This window comes from Aethalodelphis obliquidens, unplaced genomic scaffold, assembly GCF_003676395.1.
Source record: "Aethalodelphis obliquidens isolate GAN/ISIS:26980383/991018 unplaced genomic scaffold, ASM367639v1 scaffold44, whole genome shotgun sequence".
Lineage (NCBI taxonomy): Eukaryota > Metazoa > Chordata > Mammalia > Artiodactyla > Delphinidae > Aethalodelphis > Aethalodelphis obliquidens.
Genome location: NW_020837988.1, coordinates 7,885,944 through 7,899,736, shown reverse-complemented (window position 1 = coordinate 7,899,736; position 13,793 = coordinate 7,885,944). Strand labels below are relative to the sequence as shown.

The 13,793-nt window shown below is 60.5% G+C and overlaps 2 protein-coding genes across 7 annotated transcripts in view; one reads left to right on the top strand and one right to left on the bottom strand.

The window, feature by feature from the left end:
- The window catches only part of RHBDF2 (rhomboid 5 homolog 2), a 26,584-nt gene extending 19,090 nt beyond the window's left edge, over nt 1–7,494 (top strand). For all 6 annotated transcript variants that reach the window (XM_027080787.1, XM_027080784.1, XM_027080786.1 and 3 more), the window contains 13 exons: nt 969–1,097; nt 1,446–1,564; nt 1,722–1,916; nt 2,868–2,979; nt 3,202–3,276; nt 3,460–3,621; nt 3,980–4,089; nt 4,239–4,302; nt 4,397–4,491; nt 4,721–4,796; nt 4,961–5,061; nt 5,240–5,393; nt 6,098–7,494. In XM_027080787.1, the coding sequence (XP_026936588.1) occupies nt 969–1,097; nt 1,446–1,564; nt 1,722–1,916; nt 2,868–2,979; nt 3,202–3,276; nt 3,460–3,621; nt 3,980–4,089; nt 4,239–4,302; nt 4,397–4,491; nt 4,721–4,796; nt 4,961–5,061; nt 5,240–5,393; nt 6,098–6,517 (1,812 nt within the window). In that variant the 3' untranslated portion in view covers nt 6,518–7,494. The remainder of the gene's footprint in view (nt 1–968; nt 1,098–1,445; nt 1,565–1,721; nt 1,917–2,867; nt 2,980–3,201; nt 3,277–3,459; nt 3,622–3,979; nt 4,090–4,238; nt 4,303–4,396; nt 4,492–4,720; nt 4,797–4,960; nt 5,062–5,239; nt 5,394–6,097) is intronic.
- Nucleotides 7,495–8,111: 617 nt separating this feature from the next.
- AANAT (aralkylamine N-acetyltransferase) lies at nt 8,112–11,384 on the bottom strand. Its single transcript, XM_027081366.1, is given in 6 exon segments — nt 8,112–8,655; nt 8,658–8,831; nt 8,834–8,894; nt 9,287–9,441; nt 9,755–10,080; nt 11,347–11,384. Coding segments are annotated over 6 exon segments (813 nt in total). The 3' UTR covers nt 8,112–8,596.
- Nucleotides 11,385–13,793: the final 2,409 nt, after the last annotated feature.

Below are 13,793 nucleotides of genomic sequence, written 5' to 3'. Positions count from 1 at the left end.
CATCTCTCTCCCCAGGCATCTCTCTCCCCAGGCATCTCTCTCCCCAGAGCATCTCCCCAGGCATCTCTCTCCCCAGAGCATTTCTCTCCCCAGGCATCTCTCTCCTCAGAGCATCTCTCTCCCCAGAGCATCTCTCTCTCCAGAGCACCTCTGTCCCCAGGCATCTTCCTCTGTGCCAAGGGCAGTGGTTGCTCCGGGATCCCTGGGCGCCAGACCCACATCCTTCTAGTGGTCCCACTAGAAGTGGTCCACTTCTAGTTGTCCCTAGTGTGGACAGCTGGTTTCTGCACTGACACATAAGGTGGAAAGTAGGAAGTGAAATGTGCAGGCACCACTCACTGACCTGTGTTTACTGAACCCCCTTATGTGCTGTGCACAGGGGCTACAGAGTGAGTTGAGCCAGTGTCACTGCCCTAGAGGAGCCCTCAGCTCGGGTGAGGGCAGGTGTCACCATTCAGTGTGATAAGTGCTGGGGCCCACCCATAGGAGAGGCTGGTGTCAGGGAAGGCACTTGAGAAATATAAGGAAAGGTTTGCCAGGAAGGGAACAACATTGTCAGCAAGGGGAACGGCCTATGCAAAGGCCTGGAGGTAGGAGGGAGTAGCAGGTGGTTTTAGTGAAGTGTGTTTACAAGAGGAATGGCAGGAGATGGGATCAAAAGGTCAGCAGGGGCCTGGTGTGCCGTGCTAAGAAGCCGGTGGGAATAAGGGTGCAGGATGAGTGGTGGGGTGTCAGGTGCCCAAGCCAGAGGGCCGGAGGTCACCAGGGAGAAGTTAAGAGCCAACCATGTAGAGATTGCTGCAGTCAGGCTACGCAGGAGCCGGAGCCCGGTCCTGGCCTCTCTCGCAGATGCACATGCTCTGGGCAGGGTCCCACCTCCCCAGACAGATGGGCTTGACAGACTCCTTTGGTGTCAGGGGCAGGGGTACCTGACCTGGGCTTGACGCCCATGCTTCTGTCTGGCACAGGGGCGCTCGGTAATGGATGCCGCAGGACAGCGGTGCCGGGTGGTCAAGCGCAGCTTTGCCTACCCCAGCTTCCTGGAGGAGGATGCGGTCGATGGAGCAGAGACATTCTACTCCTCATTTTTTAGTAAGGCAAGCATGGCGTGTGTGGGCCCTCGGGGTCGGGGGACCGGGGTGGGTGGGAGCCAGGAGAGGTCACCCAGCCTCAGTCATGCTCTGCTGGGAGCCCCTGAGATGTCCAAAGGCCCGTCGGTGGGATGGGGGTGCATCTTTCTGTCGGCAGGGCAAGGACCTGGGGTGAGGAAGGGTGCCAGCCGGGAAAGTCCCCATCAGGGCCCACAAACACGTGCCTTCTACCTCCCTTCCAAAGAGCCTGTCCGGCTTTGTCCTGCCCTTTGATTGAGCTACTGGGGGCAGTGCTGGAGACGGTGACTCCTCACATTGTCTCCTTCTGTGTCCCCGACTCCACACCCACTCCAGGAAGAAATGAGCTCCGTGCCTGATGATGTGTTTGAGTCGCCCCCACTCTCTGCCAGCTACTTCCGGGGCATCCCACGCTCGGCCTCCCCGGTCTCCCCCGAAGAGGTGCAGATCCCTCTGTGAGTTCTGGGCAATCCTCCAGGTGGAGGGAGGTGGCACTGGAGGAAGAGCCCAACGACCCTGCCAGGGGGCTTCCCTAGACCACAGGTCCCTCCGGACCCCCGTCGTGGGATGTGGGAGGGGAGGACACCAGGCTGAGACCACCGTCCTCACCAGGAAGGAGCCTGACCGAGCCCCGGTGCCCGCGGCCAAACGTGGCAAGCGTATCGCATCCAAGGTGAAGCACTTTGCCTTTGACCGGAAGAAGCGGCACTACGGCCTGGGTGTTGTGGGCAACTGGCTGAACCGCAGCTACCGCCGCAGCATCAGTAGCACCGTGCAGCGCCAGCTGGAGAGCTTCGACAGCCACCGGTGAGCCACGCCGGCCTGGGGCCCCGCCCACTCTGTGACAGTGCGGGGAGAGCCACTCCCAGGCGTAGGCCCAGGGGAGAAGGGCTGAGAGCCATCCAGGAGGGCCTGGGAGCTTCCAGGTTCCCCTGGGGCCCCTCCCGAAGCTCCCCTTATTGTTCATCGAGTCTTTGGGTCAGGGGAGCAGGGACGGCCCCTAGGGTCACCCTACAAGCATGCACGTCACCTGGGAAGGGTTGTCGGGTGTTGCTGCCTCTTCTCCACCCTCCCTGCTTTCTGGACCTGCTTCCTCTGCGGGGAGCAGGGCGGGCGGGGTAGGTCAGAGGGGCAGTTAGAAGCTGTGACCACGAGTGAAGGGACTGTGAAGAGGCTTGCACAGAGACCTTGGGGGAAGCCAGAGGATTGGGAAGAGGCCATTCTCAAAGAACGTACAATTAGCAGCAACCTGATAGACATTGGACCCTAAGTTTAAAAAAATTAAGTGATAGCAGGTGTGGTGAGTGTCCTGGAGAAGGAGGACAGAGAGTGGGAGTGAACAACTGGTGGGGGGCAGCGTCGTCAGGAGCAGCAGCAGTTAGCTGGGTGAAGAGAGACGGCAAGGGCATCCCAGGCAAAGGAAGCATCATGGGCAAAGGCCCTGGGGCTGCGGGGATTGGGGTTTGTTCCAGGAACTGCAGGAGGAGAGGAAGGAGGCAGGGAGGTGGGCAGACGTAGCAAGGCCTTGCAACCAGTGGGGAAGGAGCCATGTTAGACTTTATCCCCAGGGCAGCGAGAAGCCATGGAAAGCATTTAAGCTGGGAGAGACGCAGAGAGGTGCATTTTAAGAGTTGCTGTGGAGAAGGATGAGTTGGAGGGGAGTAGTGGAGGATAGGGAGCAGGTGCGAGCTGTTGGCGGCTGGGGCTGAGGGTTGGGATGTGACTTTGGCTCCGCTGACCCGAGGCCTCTGCCCGCAGGCCCTACTTCACCTACTGGCTGACCTTCGTCCACGTCATCATCACACTGCTGGTGATTTGCACGTACGGCATCGCGCCGGTGGGCTTCGCCCAGCACGTCACCACCCAGCTGGTGAGTGGGGCTAGGGAAGGGGGGCTCCGCCCTGGGGATCCTAGCCTCCCCCAAGAGGCGGCAGCATCTTGGGCCACCCAGGCCCTCCCACGGCAACAACCTGGCCCAAGCAGGAGGGTGCTCTGGGCTCACCACTGCTTTGCTTCTCAGCCCCTTCCCCGGAGGCCCTTTCCTGGGACAGAGAAACCCCTGACCCCCCCCGTCCTTCCACCTCTGCACCAGGTACTCAGGAACAGAGGTGTGTACGAGAGCATGAAGTACATCCAGCAGGAGAACTTCTGGATTGGCCCCAGCTCGGTAAGAGGCCCAGGCAGGGACAGCATCTCAGCAGGGAGCCTCTGGCCTCTGCCACCCCCAGCTGAGCAGGAAGGGGCTTGGCTTGCCTGGAAGCCCCCCTCATCAGGGGCCCCCAGGGGGAGACTCTTAACGGAGCAGCCAGGTCTGGACCCGAGCTCACTCCCCACCGCCCTCCGCCCCCAGATTGACTTGATCCATCTGGGAGCCAAGTTCTCACCCTGCATCCGGAAGGACCAGCAGATCGAGCAGCTGGTGCTGCGGGAGCGAGACCTGGAGCGGGACTCGGGCTGCTGTGTCCAGAATGACCACTCGGGCTGCATCCAGACGCTGCAGCAGGACTGCTCGGTGGGGGCAGAGGCCCTCCGACCCCTGCGAGCCCCACCCTGGTCCCCTGCACCATCTCCACTTGCCCCAGCCTGGGGGAGGGGCCCTTCAAGGGCAGTGTCTACGTGGCCTCTGTCCTTCCTCTACCCTCCCTGGCATCACACACCCCTGCACGCAGCTCAGCACAGGGAGGGTGCCAACCTGCCCAGCCCCAGAGCGGTGAAAGCTGGGTCTTGGGAGTGTCAGTGGGGGTGGGGGTCTGGGAGATGAGCCTGAGCCCTGGACAGCAGGGCAAGAGCCCCGGCCCTGGAGGGGCCCTTGCCCACTCTGATGGTGGTGACCTTGTCCTAGCCGTGACCAGCCTGCCTCCATCCTCCAGGAGACTTTGGCCACTTTTGTCAAGTGGCAGGATGATACGGGGCCCCCCATGGACAAGTCTGCGCTGGGCCAAAAGCGGACATCGGGGGCCGTGTGCAACCAGGACCCCAGGTACAGTCCCGGGAGACCCACAGCTGAGCTGAGGAGATGGGGCTGAGCATCATGTGGTCTGTGCCACCCACGGGGATGTTGGCCAGTGGGCATGGCAGGCCGGGGATGCCGTGGCCCCTCATTTTGCCCCCTCCGACCTCTGCTTCCAGAACCTGCGAGGAGCCGGCCTCCAGTGGTGCCCACATCTGGCCCGATGACATCACCAAGTGGCCGGTGAGTGTCCAGCGGGGAGAGTGGTCCAGGAAGGGTGGGGAGGGCCTGCGTGCTGCTGCACAGCCCTAGCCGCTGCCTGTGCCCCTCCTGGCAGATCTGCACGGAGCAGGCCAAGAGTAACCGCTCGGGCTTCCCGCACATGGACTGCCAGATTCGGGGCCGCCCCTGCTGCATCGGCACCAAGGGCAGGTGAGCTGGCCTGGGCCCTGGGCCCGGAGCCCCTGTGCTCCCCCTCTGTCACCCACCGCCCAGCTGGCGTTCTCCCTCCCCACTCGGGGGCCGTCCGTGGTGTGGGCAGGTTCCTGCAGAGGGGCACCGCGTCCTGCCAGTGGTGCCTGCTGCGGCCGGGCACTGGGCACTAGGCGGGGGCGGGCAGGACTCAGGGCCCTGGCGTTCGCCTTGCCTCCCTGTCCCCCAGCTGTGAGGTCACCACTCGGGAATACTGCGAGTTCGTGCACGGCTATTTCCACGAAGAGGCCACGCTCTGCTCCCAGGTGAGGTGGGGTCTGGTGGGGCCCTGGGCGCGAGCAGCCAGGTGCAGCAGCCAGGTGCAGCAGCCTGTATGCTCTCCTGCAGCGGGTATCTGGTCCTACCCCCTACATCGGGGCCTCGGACCCAGCGGGATCCTAGGCGCTGACTGCCGTGCTCTCACCCCCAGGTGCACTGCTTGGACAAGGTGTGTGGGCTGCTGCCCTTCCTCAATCCTGAGGTCCCAGATCAGTTCTACAGGCTCTGGCTGTCTCTGTTCCTCCACGCTGGGTAAGAGGTGCCTCGCTGCCCACCCCCCAGACCCCTGTGGTGCCCGCCCACCTGGACTCCCGGAGGAGGGGCCCCTGGGCCAGGGTGCAGCTGGCATGACCTGCCAGACCCCGCTGCTCCCGAAGTCGCTGGCTGGCAGACGGGGCGGGGGGCTGATGCCCAGTGTGTCCCCGCCCAGCGTGGTGCACTGCCTCGTGTCTGTGATCTTCCAAATGACCATCCTACGGGACCTGGAGAAGCTGGCCGGCTGGCACCGCATCGCCATCATCTTCATTCTCAGCGGCATCACCGGCAACCTTGCCAGTGCCATCTTCCTCCCGTACCGCGCGGAGGTAGGGACCCAGGATGCGGCAGGGAGGGCTAGCTCTACTGCTTCCACGCCTCCCACCTGGCTTGGCCTGAGGGACGCACAGCCCCTGCCACGTCAGGCTCAACAGCGGATGGACAGCTAAGCTGGGGGCTTCCCGGCCAATTCCTTAGTCCATCCCGAGGCGCGAGGGAGCAGTGATGCCCCTGGGTCACGTGTAGAGGTCACCTCCAGGAAGACCTGGACCCCGTCCCTCACTCTGCCTCTTTGCTTCATTTCTCTCCGCGACCATGACCACCGCCTGCAGCGCGTCCCATAGCTGTGAGTTGGGCCATATGAAGTTGCCCTCGTGCAACCGTTCTTGACCCAAAGAAATGGCAGTGTTTTGATCAGCCAGCCTCACGCTGTGGGCTTGTTCAGTGTCGGTCTGTCCCTCCCCACGTGCGCTGCCTGGAGCAGTCTGTCTTGCTTATGGCACTGGGCGTGCGCGTAGTAGGTGCTCAGTGTCGCAGAAAGGGTGGGTGGAACGAGCCCAGCTTTGTTCCAGCAGCTCCAGCTGCACCTCTTCTGCCCCCCGGCCGTCAGGTTCAGGGTCCCCACCCTGGGAGGGGCTCACGGAGAGGATGACCCAGGTCCTGGGGCTCCAGCCCGGCTGTGCCCAGGCCTCCCCACAGGCTCCCACGTGGCACCCGGAAGTGACCCTGTCCCCTCCCCATCCACCCACCGCAGGTGGGCCCGGCAGGGTCGCAGTTCGGCCTCCTGGCCTGCCTCTTCGTGGAGCTCTTCCAGAGCTGGCAGCTGCTGGAGCGGCCCTGGAAGGCCTTCCTGAACCTGTCAGCCATCGTGCTCTTCCTGTTCATCTGCGGCCTCCTGCCCTGGATCGACAACATCGCCCACATCTTTGGCTTCCTCAGCGGCCTGCTGCTGGCCTTCGCCTTCCTGCCCTACATCACCTTCGGCACGAGCGACAAGTACCGCAAGCGCGCCCTCATCCTCGTGTCGCTGCTGGTCTTCGCCGGCCTCTTCGCCTCGCTGGTCATCTGGCTCTACGTCTACCCCATCCACTGGCCCTGGATCGAGTACCTCACCTGCTTCCCCTTCACCAGCCACTTCTGCGAGAAGTACGAGCTGGACCAGGTGCTGCACTGACCACCTGCCTGGCGGGGCTGGCACGGCTGCTCCCACGCAGCGCTGAGGACATGGAGACTGTGCCCGGGCCAGGCTGCCTGCCTGCACAGCGCCCACCCCCGCTCCAGAGACCCTGTGGGGCCGGCCCTGCTCCCAGGAGCTCTGCCCCCAGGAGAGGCTGATTCTGCGGGAGACGGTCATCAAGGGCGGCTCCTTGGGGGACTGAGGGCCCCCTTCCCCAGGCCTGGGCTGGGGGACACTCCGAACATGTGTTTCTCTGCAGCTCAGGGCCCAGGCCCTGACATCACCCTGCTCCCCTGCTGTCAGGACCACTTCCTGGGGGGTGGGCTCCTTTCTTCCCAAGGTCCTGGGCTACTGCCCATCTCCCACCTCTGGCTCTGCTGGTACGTTCCCCCTCCCCGTTGCTGTGAGCCTGCCCTTCCTGGGGACCTGGCTGGGGTTCCCACCAGGTTCCCAGCCCTGCCTGGCCACGGCCCCTACCTGTTTCCCCTCCCATCTCTGCCCTGTGAATCCACGCCCTGCACTCATCCCTGGCCTGGTGAGCCTGCCCATGAGGCTCCGGGTCCAAACCTTCTGGGACAGGGTTTGGCGGTGGCCTGGGGCAGAGAAGGAGCAAAGAGACACAGACCGGCAATCCGAGAGCCTCCGCTGATCTCAGCAAACAGAGGCTGAACCTGCCCCGCACCCAGGCCCCCCAGCCCCTCCCAGCCCAGTCCCTTCCTTCAAGTCAGTGTTCTGCCTCCTGGGGCTGGACTGACGCCAGCCAGCCAACCATCCTTTGCCTCACTCCTGCCCAGGTGAGGGTAGGGCCACCCCAAGGACCTGTGTCCAGGGGTTGTCCAAGGTCAATCAGGCCTTTTTTTTTTTTTTTTTTTTTTTTTTTACCAGTTTATATTATGGTCCTAATTTTTTTTAAAGTAACGCTAACTTTGTATGGACGATGTCTGAAATGTATTAAATGATATTCTTTAAGAAAGTATCATCTTTTTTTTTTTTTTTTTTTTTTTAATTTGCTGTACGCGGGCCTCTCACTGCTGTGGCCTCTCCCATTGCGGAGCACAGGCTCCGGACGCGCAGGCTTAGCGGCCATGGCTCACGGGCCCAGCCGCTCCGCGGCATGTGGGATCTTCCCAGACCGGGGCACGAACCCACGTTCCCTGCACTGGTAGACGGACTCTCAACCACTGCGCCACCAGGGAAGCCCGAAAGTATCATCTTTTGACCTCCAGCCTCGCATAGAATAAAAACTGGAACTTTATTTTGGGAGTGGGGGGTGGCAGGGTCAGCCGTGAGGAGCTAGGGGGCAGGGGCTTGGCCCAAAGGGACAGTGGATGCCTGTGGGTCTTGTGGGAGATTTGGTTGGAGAAGAAGCCAGGTTGGGGTCACATGGAGGGGCTCAAGGGGGCCCTTGAGAAGGTGGTGTCAAATCTTTAGACCCCTGCGTTCCCCAAGCCCCATCAGGGGTCTGGCTGGGTGGAGGGGAGGGCCGTCCTGGCAGAAGCAGTGCGGTCCATTCCCTGCGCCCCCCAGCCCTTCATCCCACACCCCGTGGGACAGAAGACCCACAGTAACCGTGGGTGCCCAGGGTGGGTGGGTGGGGAAGCTGGGAGGTGGCCCCTGCCCTTCCCTGCTCCCGGCTGCCTCCATTCCAGGGATGAGGATGGGAAGGGGCAGCGCTGGGCCTGGGGGAATAAGGGCCCCCTGGGCACCCGGCTCCTTTGGTGAGGACGCTGAAGCAGGGCTGCAGGCCGCCTCCCACTGTCCCCAATTCACCCACCCAGCCACGTGTGGGCACAGTTTGGATGCAGGGGGTCCAGGAGGCCTCGCGTGGACAGACTGGAGGATACAGCACTCGTGCCCCAGCAGGGGAGCCTGGGCCGGGAGCAGCCGCCCCGCCCTCTCTTTATTTCACCCCCACCCCCCACCCCAGGACCCTCTGGGAATCACTGTCTCCCTTCAGACTGAGCTGAGCTGAGCGACAGCAGGGCAGAGAAGGGGACAGCGGGACTGGGTAGGAGCCCCCAGCCTGCCTCCCCACACCCCTGGCACCCGTCTGTGGGCTCCCCGGGGGCGGCCAGTTCAGCAGTCGGTGTGCCTGCGCGGGGAGGCGTGGCCCCGCAGGGAGCACTACATCTCCCGAAGGCGAGTGAGCCCACGGCACACGGGCCCACAGGGTGGAAGCCGAACCTCTGGTAGAAGGGCACCAGCCTGTCCTCGCACGTGAGCACGGCCAGGTGCACGCCCGGATGGCCGCCCAGGTGGTGCAGGTGGCGCCGGAGCAGGATGGAGCCCTTGCCCTGCCTCCGGAGGGGCAGTGCACGGCCAGCACGTGCAGGTGGGCCGTGTGGCCCTCGGGCCTGTGCAGTGTCAGCGACCCCTGGGGGCAAGAGACGGACACGAGTCCAGGTCACCTCTGTGGACACCTGCACCCCCAAACCACCCCCAACTGGGCCAAGGGCAGGTGCCCCTGAGTGCCTCTAATCAGGACCCCCCTCCTACCCAAGGAGACCCCAAATTGGGACCTACATTCCCAGCCCTATGGCGGTCCCTTCATGAGGGCCTTGAGACCGCAAAGGACTGGTCTTGCCCTGGAGAGGACCCACGTCTGTGCTCATCTCTTATCTCGGAGGAAGAGATCCCAGCCTCCAGGCTCCTCCCCCCACCTGGCTGCCTCTGTGAGCACAGGAGGAGCTGGCACCATCGGGCAGTGGCCTCTCCCCCGGAGGCCCTCCTGGGGCTGGGCATCTCTGCCCCCAGCCCCTTCCTCACCAGAGTGAGTCTCTCCTCAGCCCACAGGGAGCCGACGATGAAGGCCACGAGGCGGCCCTCCACGAACCAGTCCAGGGACAGCTCAGGACACAGGGCCAGGAAGTGCCGGACCTGGTCCAGGTTCAGGGGGCAGATGCCCGAGACAGAGATGAAGGCTGTGGAGCCGGCCCTGGTGATGACTCCGTGGTCACCGTGCCACAGGCCCACTGTCCACTGAGCATCTGCTCGGATGCTGGGGGTGGGCTCCCTCAGCCCCCAGCCCTCCCCCACAGGAAAGCAGAGGATTCAGGGCTGCTCTTCCCCCCACTTTGCTGAACACACATGTGCTCTTGCACATGCACAGAAACACCCAGAGTCAGATACTCTGGGGTCCCAACTGCCAAGGGCAGGAGACTCGAGGGTCTTCTCTCCAAGGGCAACAGCGACAGAGTTCAGCAGCGTCCTGGATCCTGTTGGGGGGTTACCCACCCTTTCACTCAATCTCAGACACGCCAGGAGCATCCTCTGGGGTGAGGCAGCAAAACTCGGTGGGGAGTGTGTGGCGCCGCTGGTGACTTGGGGACTCTGGGATCCCAGGTGGCAGGCGCAGAGCCACAGGCTTCAGGTAGTGGATGCTCTGAGTGGACCTCCTGGCCGCTGCTGCTACCCTGGGGGGCCCCAGCTTCAGAAGTGGCCTCTGTGATGAGGAGGGCCCCTCTGCACCTGTTGAGGAGGAGCAACGGTCAGGGGTCTGGTCCTCAACTCCCGGGGGGCCGTCCAGGATGATGGTGCATCTTGCCTCTTTTGTAGGGGACCTGGAGTGGGGAGTCTGGGGGCTGGGGTGGAGCGGGCAAGCAGGGCGTGGACACTTCCTGCCCTGTCCCTGCTCACTGGGTCCCCGGGTCACTGTTTGTCTCTTTCCCTGACCGTCTGCTGATGTGCACTTCTTAGAGGTGGCCGTCCCTCCCTTACAAAGCCCCACGTCCTGCACGTCGCCCTGCCCTCCCTCCTCCACCTTCTCTCCCCACATCTCCAAGCCCCAAGCAGGGGACTCCCGTTCTTGAATTCTGGGAGCCCAGGGGCAGGGGTCCCACTTATCAGGACTGTGGGGCAGGGGCTCCAATGTTCCCCCCACAGAGCCAATCACCCCAGAGGCCATCCACAGGCTCAGGACCAGAAAAATCCAGACTCCTGGGTACACGGCTGTTGCAGCAAGTGTGGCCGGGCAGCACGTGACGTTGATCTCAGAGATTTCTAATCCCCACCCGCCCCGCCTCCCTTTTACAGGAAGGTCGAAGTCAGCAGGGCTCCGGCCACCCTGCGCCTTGTCCCTGCGTGCTGAGGGTGAAACCTCAGATGGCACACGGTTGCAGAGGATTACAGTGGCTGGCTGAGGCCCCAGAATTTTGGGGGAAGAGCACGGGGCTAAACTCATGGGTCCACTCTAATCCCTGCCTTGGCGCCAACTGGCTGGCACAGGCATTCACCCTCTGTCCCCTGGAAGCCTGGGCAAGCCCAGCTCTGAGGGTCCTTCCAGCTCTGGCAGCCTGAGTGTGCTATCATTTAGAGCACTTGCCTGGTGGCCAATCAGAACTGCAGACCGAGAGGGGAGGGGACAGTCCGGGTGCTGGATGTAAAGTCAACGTCATCAAATGTCCCGGTGTGGGGACGGCTCAGGGGCTTCCCTCCAGACCCCTGTTCGTAGGGTTTTGCTCTTTGTGCCACAGTCTCCCTCCAGCACCAGCTCCCTTGAGAGGGTCCTGCGACCACGGCTCCCCCAGCTCTGACTCTGCTCACCCTGCCCCCACTCTGCACTTCTTCTCCCCTTTAGGGGTCCCACTGTCACCCGCTCCAGCCTGGTCTCCTTTGGGGCCTCCTAGCCCGCCAGACAGGGATACACACATCTGGGCATCAGCTGTGGCTGGCTGCCAGGTCTCTCCTACAGGCTCTGTAGTCCCAGGCAAGTCCTGGGCTATGGCTGGGCTCCTGCTCCAGGGCTCCAGAACATTCTATGACAATTGGAGGCAGGTTGTCCAGGGCACATGGTGAACCCCAGAGGGCCATGGGACCTGACTGCCCACCTGCCCCAGCAGAGCCTGGCCTCTGATCCAGCTGACATAGCGGTGGGATGACGGGTACAGACTTGGCTGTCCTCACGATGGAGCGGACATCTGAGTCACAGTATGGGAAGAACGTTCTGAGGGACCACGTGTCCCCACAGGGAAGCTGGGGCCCAAGCTTGGGGATGTTCTCTCTGGGTTGGAGGGGGGAACCATTAACAGGAAGAAAGATGAGGAAATGAGCAGACCCAGGATCAGGACACACCCCAGAACCCAAGGAGGGGGTGGCCAGCAGCATCTCATGCAGCCCAGAGTGGAGAAAAGATCTTAGATTCCCCTAACAAGGAGGCTTCTGATGGCCGTTAAGAGTCCTTCCAGGGCTCCCCTGGTGGCGCAGTGGTTGAGAGTCCGCCTGCCGATGCAGGGGACGCAGGTTTGTGCCCTGGTCCGGGAAGATCCCACATGCCGCGGAGCGGCTGGGCCCGTGAGCCACGGCCGCTGAGCCTGCGCGTCCAGAGCCTGTGCTCCGCAACGGGAGAGGCCACAACAGTGAGAGGCCCGGGTACCGCAAAAAAAAAAAAAGTCCTTCCAGGACAGAGGGGTGGGGTGGGTGGGGACCAGATGCAGTGTTTTGGGGGGCCCCGAAACACTCTGATGATGCCTCTTGAGACCCCAGTTTTCCCAGCAGAGCAACCAAAAGGCCTGGACAGGCAGGGAAGGCAGCCCTCAGTTCAGGCACTTGGGCAACTAGTTGCATTTTCTGGTGGTTTTGAGGGTGGCATCCTTTTCTCATTCCTCCCCTGCACTTAAGATAGGCTCTGCACACCTGGCATGGGGCACATTTTGCCTAATCATAGTTACTTTTCCAACCATAATCTGTCACTAGCAGGTTCCCCAGGGGACAGAGGCTGAGATGGAGAATTGTGTGCAGGAGTTTCACTGGGCGAGCTCCCGGGAGCGTATAAACCTCTGGAAAACAGAAATTGTATTGAACGTGTGGCGATGTGCTAGATACGGAGACTAGGAGCCTATCAACTAGGTGGCGATTCCGTTGAGGAGGATGACACTTAGCTCGTTGATTTGCTGTGGATTTATTTTGAAGCCCCCTTTGCATAGATAGGCTGACATCACTGCAGGGCTGAATGTGGCCCCGTCCTTATTTAGGGTTCAAAATCTGCCATATTACACAGGCAGTTTCCTCAGCAACTTTCCAGACCTTTCTGCAACGGAGGTGTCAAAAGCAGGAAGAGTTCGCCACCTCCTGGACAAAGAAGGGACCTACGGCTTCCCGAGCATCTGGAGCCCGGCTCTCCAACGGAAAGATCCTGTGAGCCGCACATGTGATTTTCAATTTTCTAGTAGCCACACGAGAAAAAACCAAAAGAAACAGGTTAATTTGATTTTAAAAAAATATTGTATTTAACCCAATATATATAAAGTTATTGTCATTTCAACAAGGAATCAATATAAAAATTATTAGACATGTTTCATACTCTGGGTTTTTTTTTCTTTTATACACTGAGTCTTCATAATCCAGTGTCAATTCAGACCAGCTACATCTCAAGTGCTCAAGACCCAGAGGTGGTTAGGGGCCACGGCAGTGGGCAGCCCAGATCTAGAAACTGAAGTTTAAGGAGAGCAATGGTGGGGGGAGGCACATGTGTATGTGTGTGCACGTGTGTGTATACATGTGTATATGTACGTATGTGCACGTGGGGTGAATGTGCCTGTGTAGGGTGTGTGTCTAGGACAAATGGAGAACTTGGGACTTGAGCAAAGACAGAGGTGTCCCAGAGACCTGTTGGCACCATCGGGACCTTTGAGAGAAGTTGCTTTGTTTTGTTCAATCATTCAACAAAATTTTTAAAAAATTGACATATAGTTGATTTACAATGTTGTGTTAATTTCTACTGTATAGCAAAGTGATTCAGTTATACATATATATACAGTCTTTTTCATATATTTTCCGTTATGGTTTATCACAGGATATTGAATATAGTTCCTTGGGCTGTGCAGTAGGACCTTGTTGTTTATCCATTCTATATATAATAGTTTGCATCTGCTAACCCCAAACTCCTAATCCATCCCTCCCCCACCCCCTTCCCCTCTGACAACCGCAAGTCTGTTTTCTATGTCTGTGAGTCTTTTTCTCAACAAAAATCTTTTGAGTACCTACTATGAATCAGAACTATGCTGGATGCTGGAATACAAAGGTACAAAGAAGATACGGTCCCACAGGAGAGACAGGCATGCAAATAAATGGTTGTAATAGAGGGAAATAAATGCAATCAGACAGGTATGACCAGGTAAGTGGGGGAATAAGTGGGGAAAATAGGGCTCTTGGAAGACTTCATAGATAAGAAGCCCCAAGCTGGGGCTTCCCTGGTGGCGCAGTGGTTAAGAGTACGCCTGCCAATGTAGGACACACGGGTTTGAGCCCTGGTCCGGGAAGATCCCACATGCTGCGG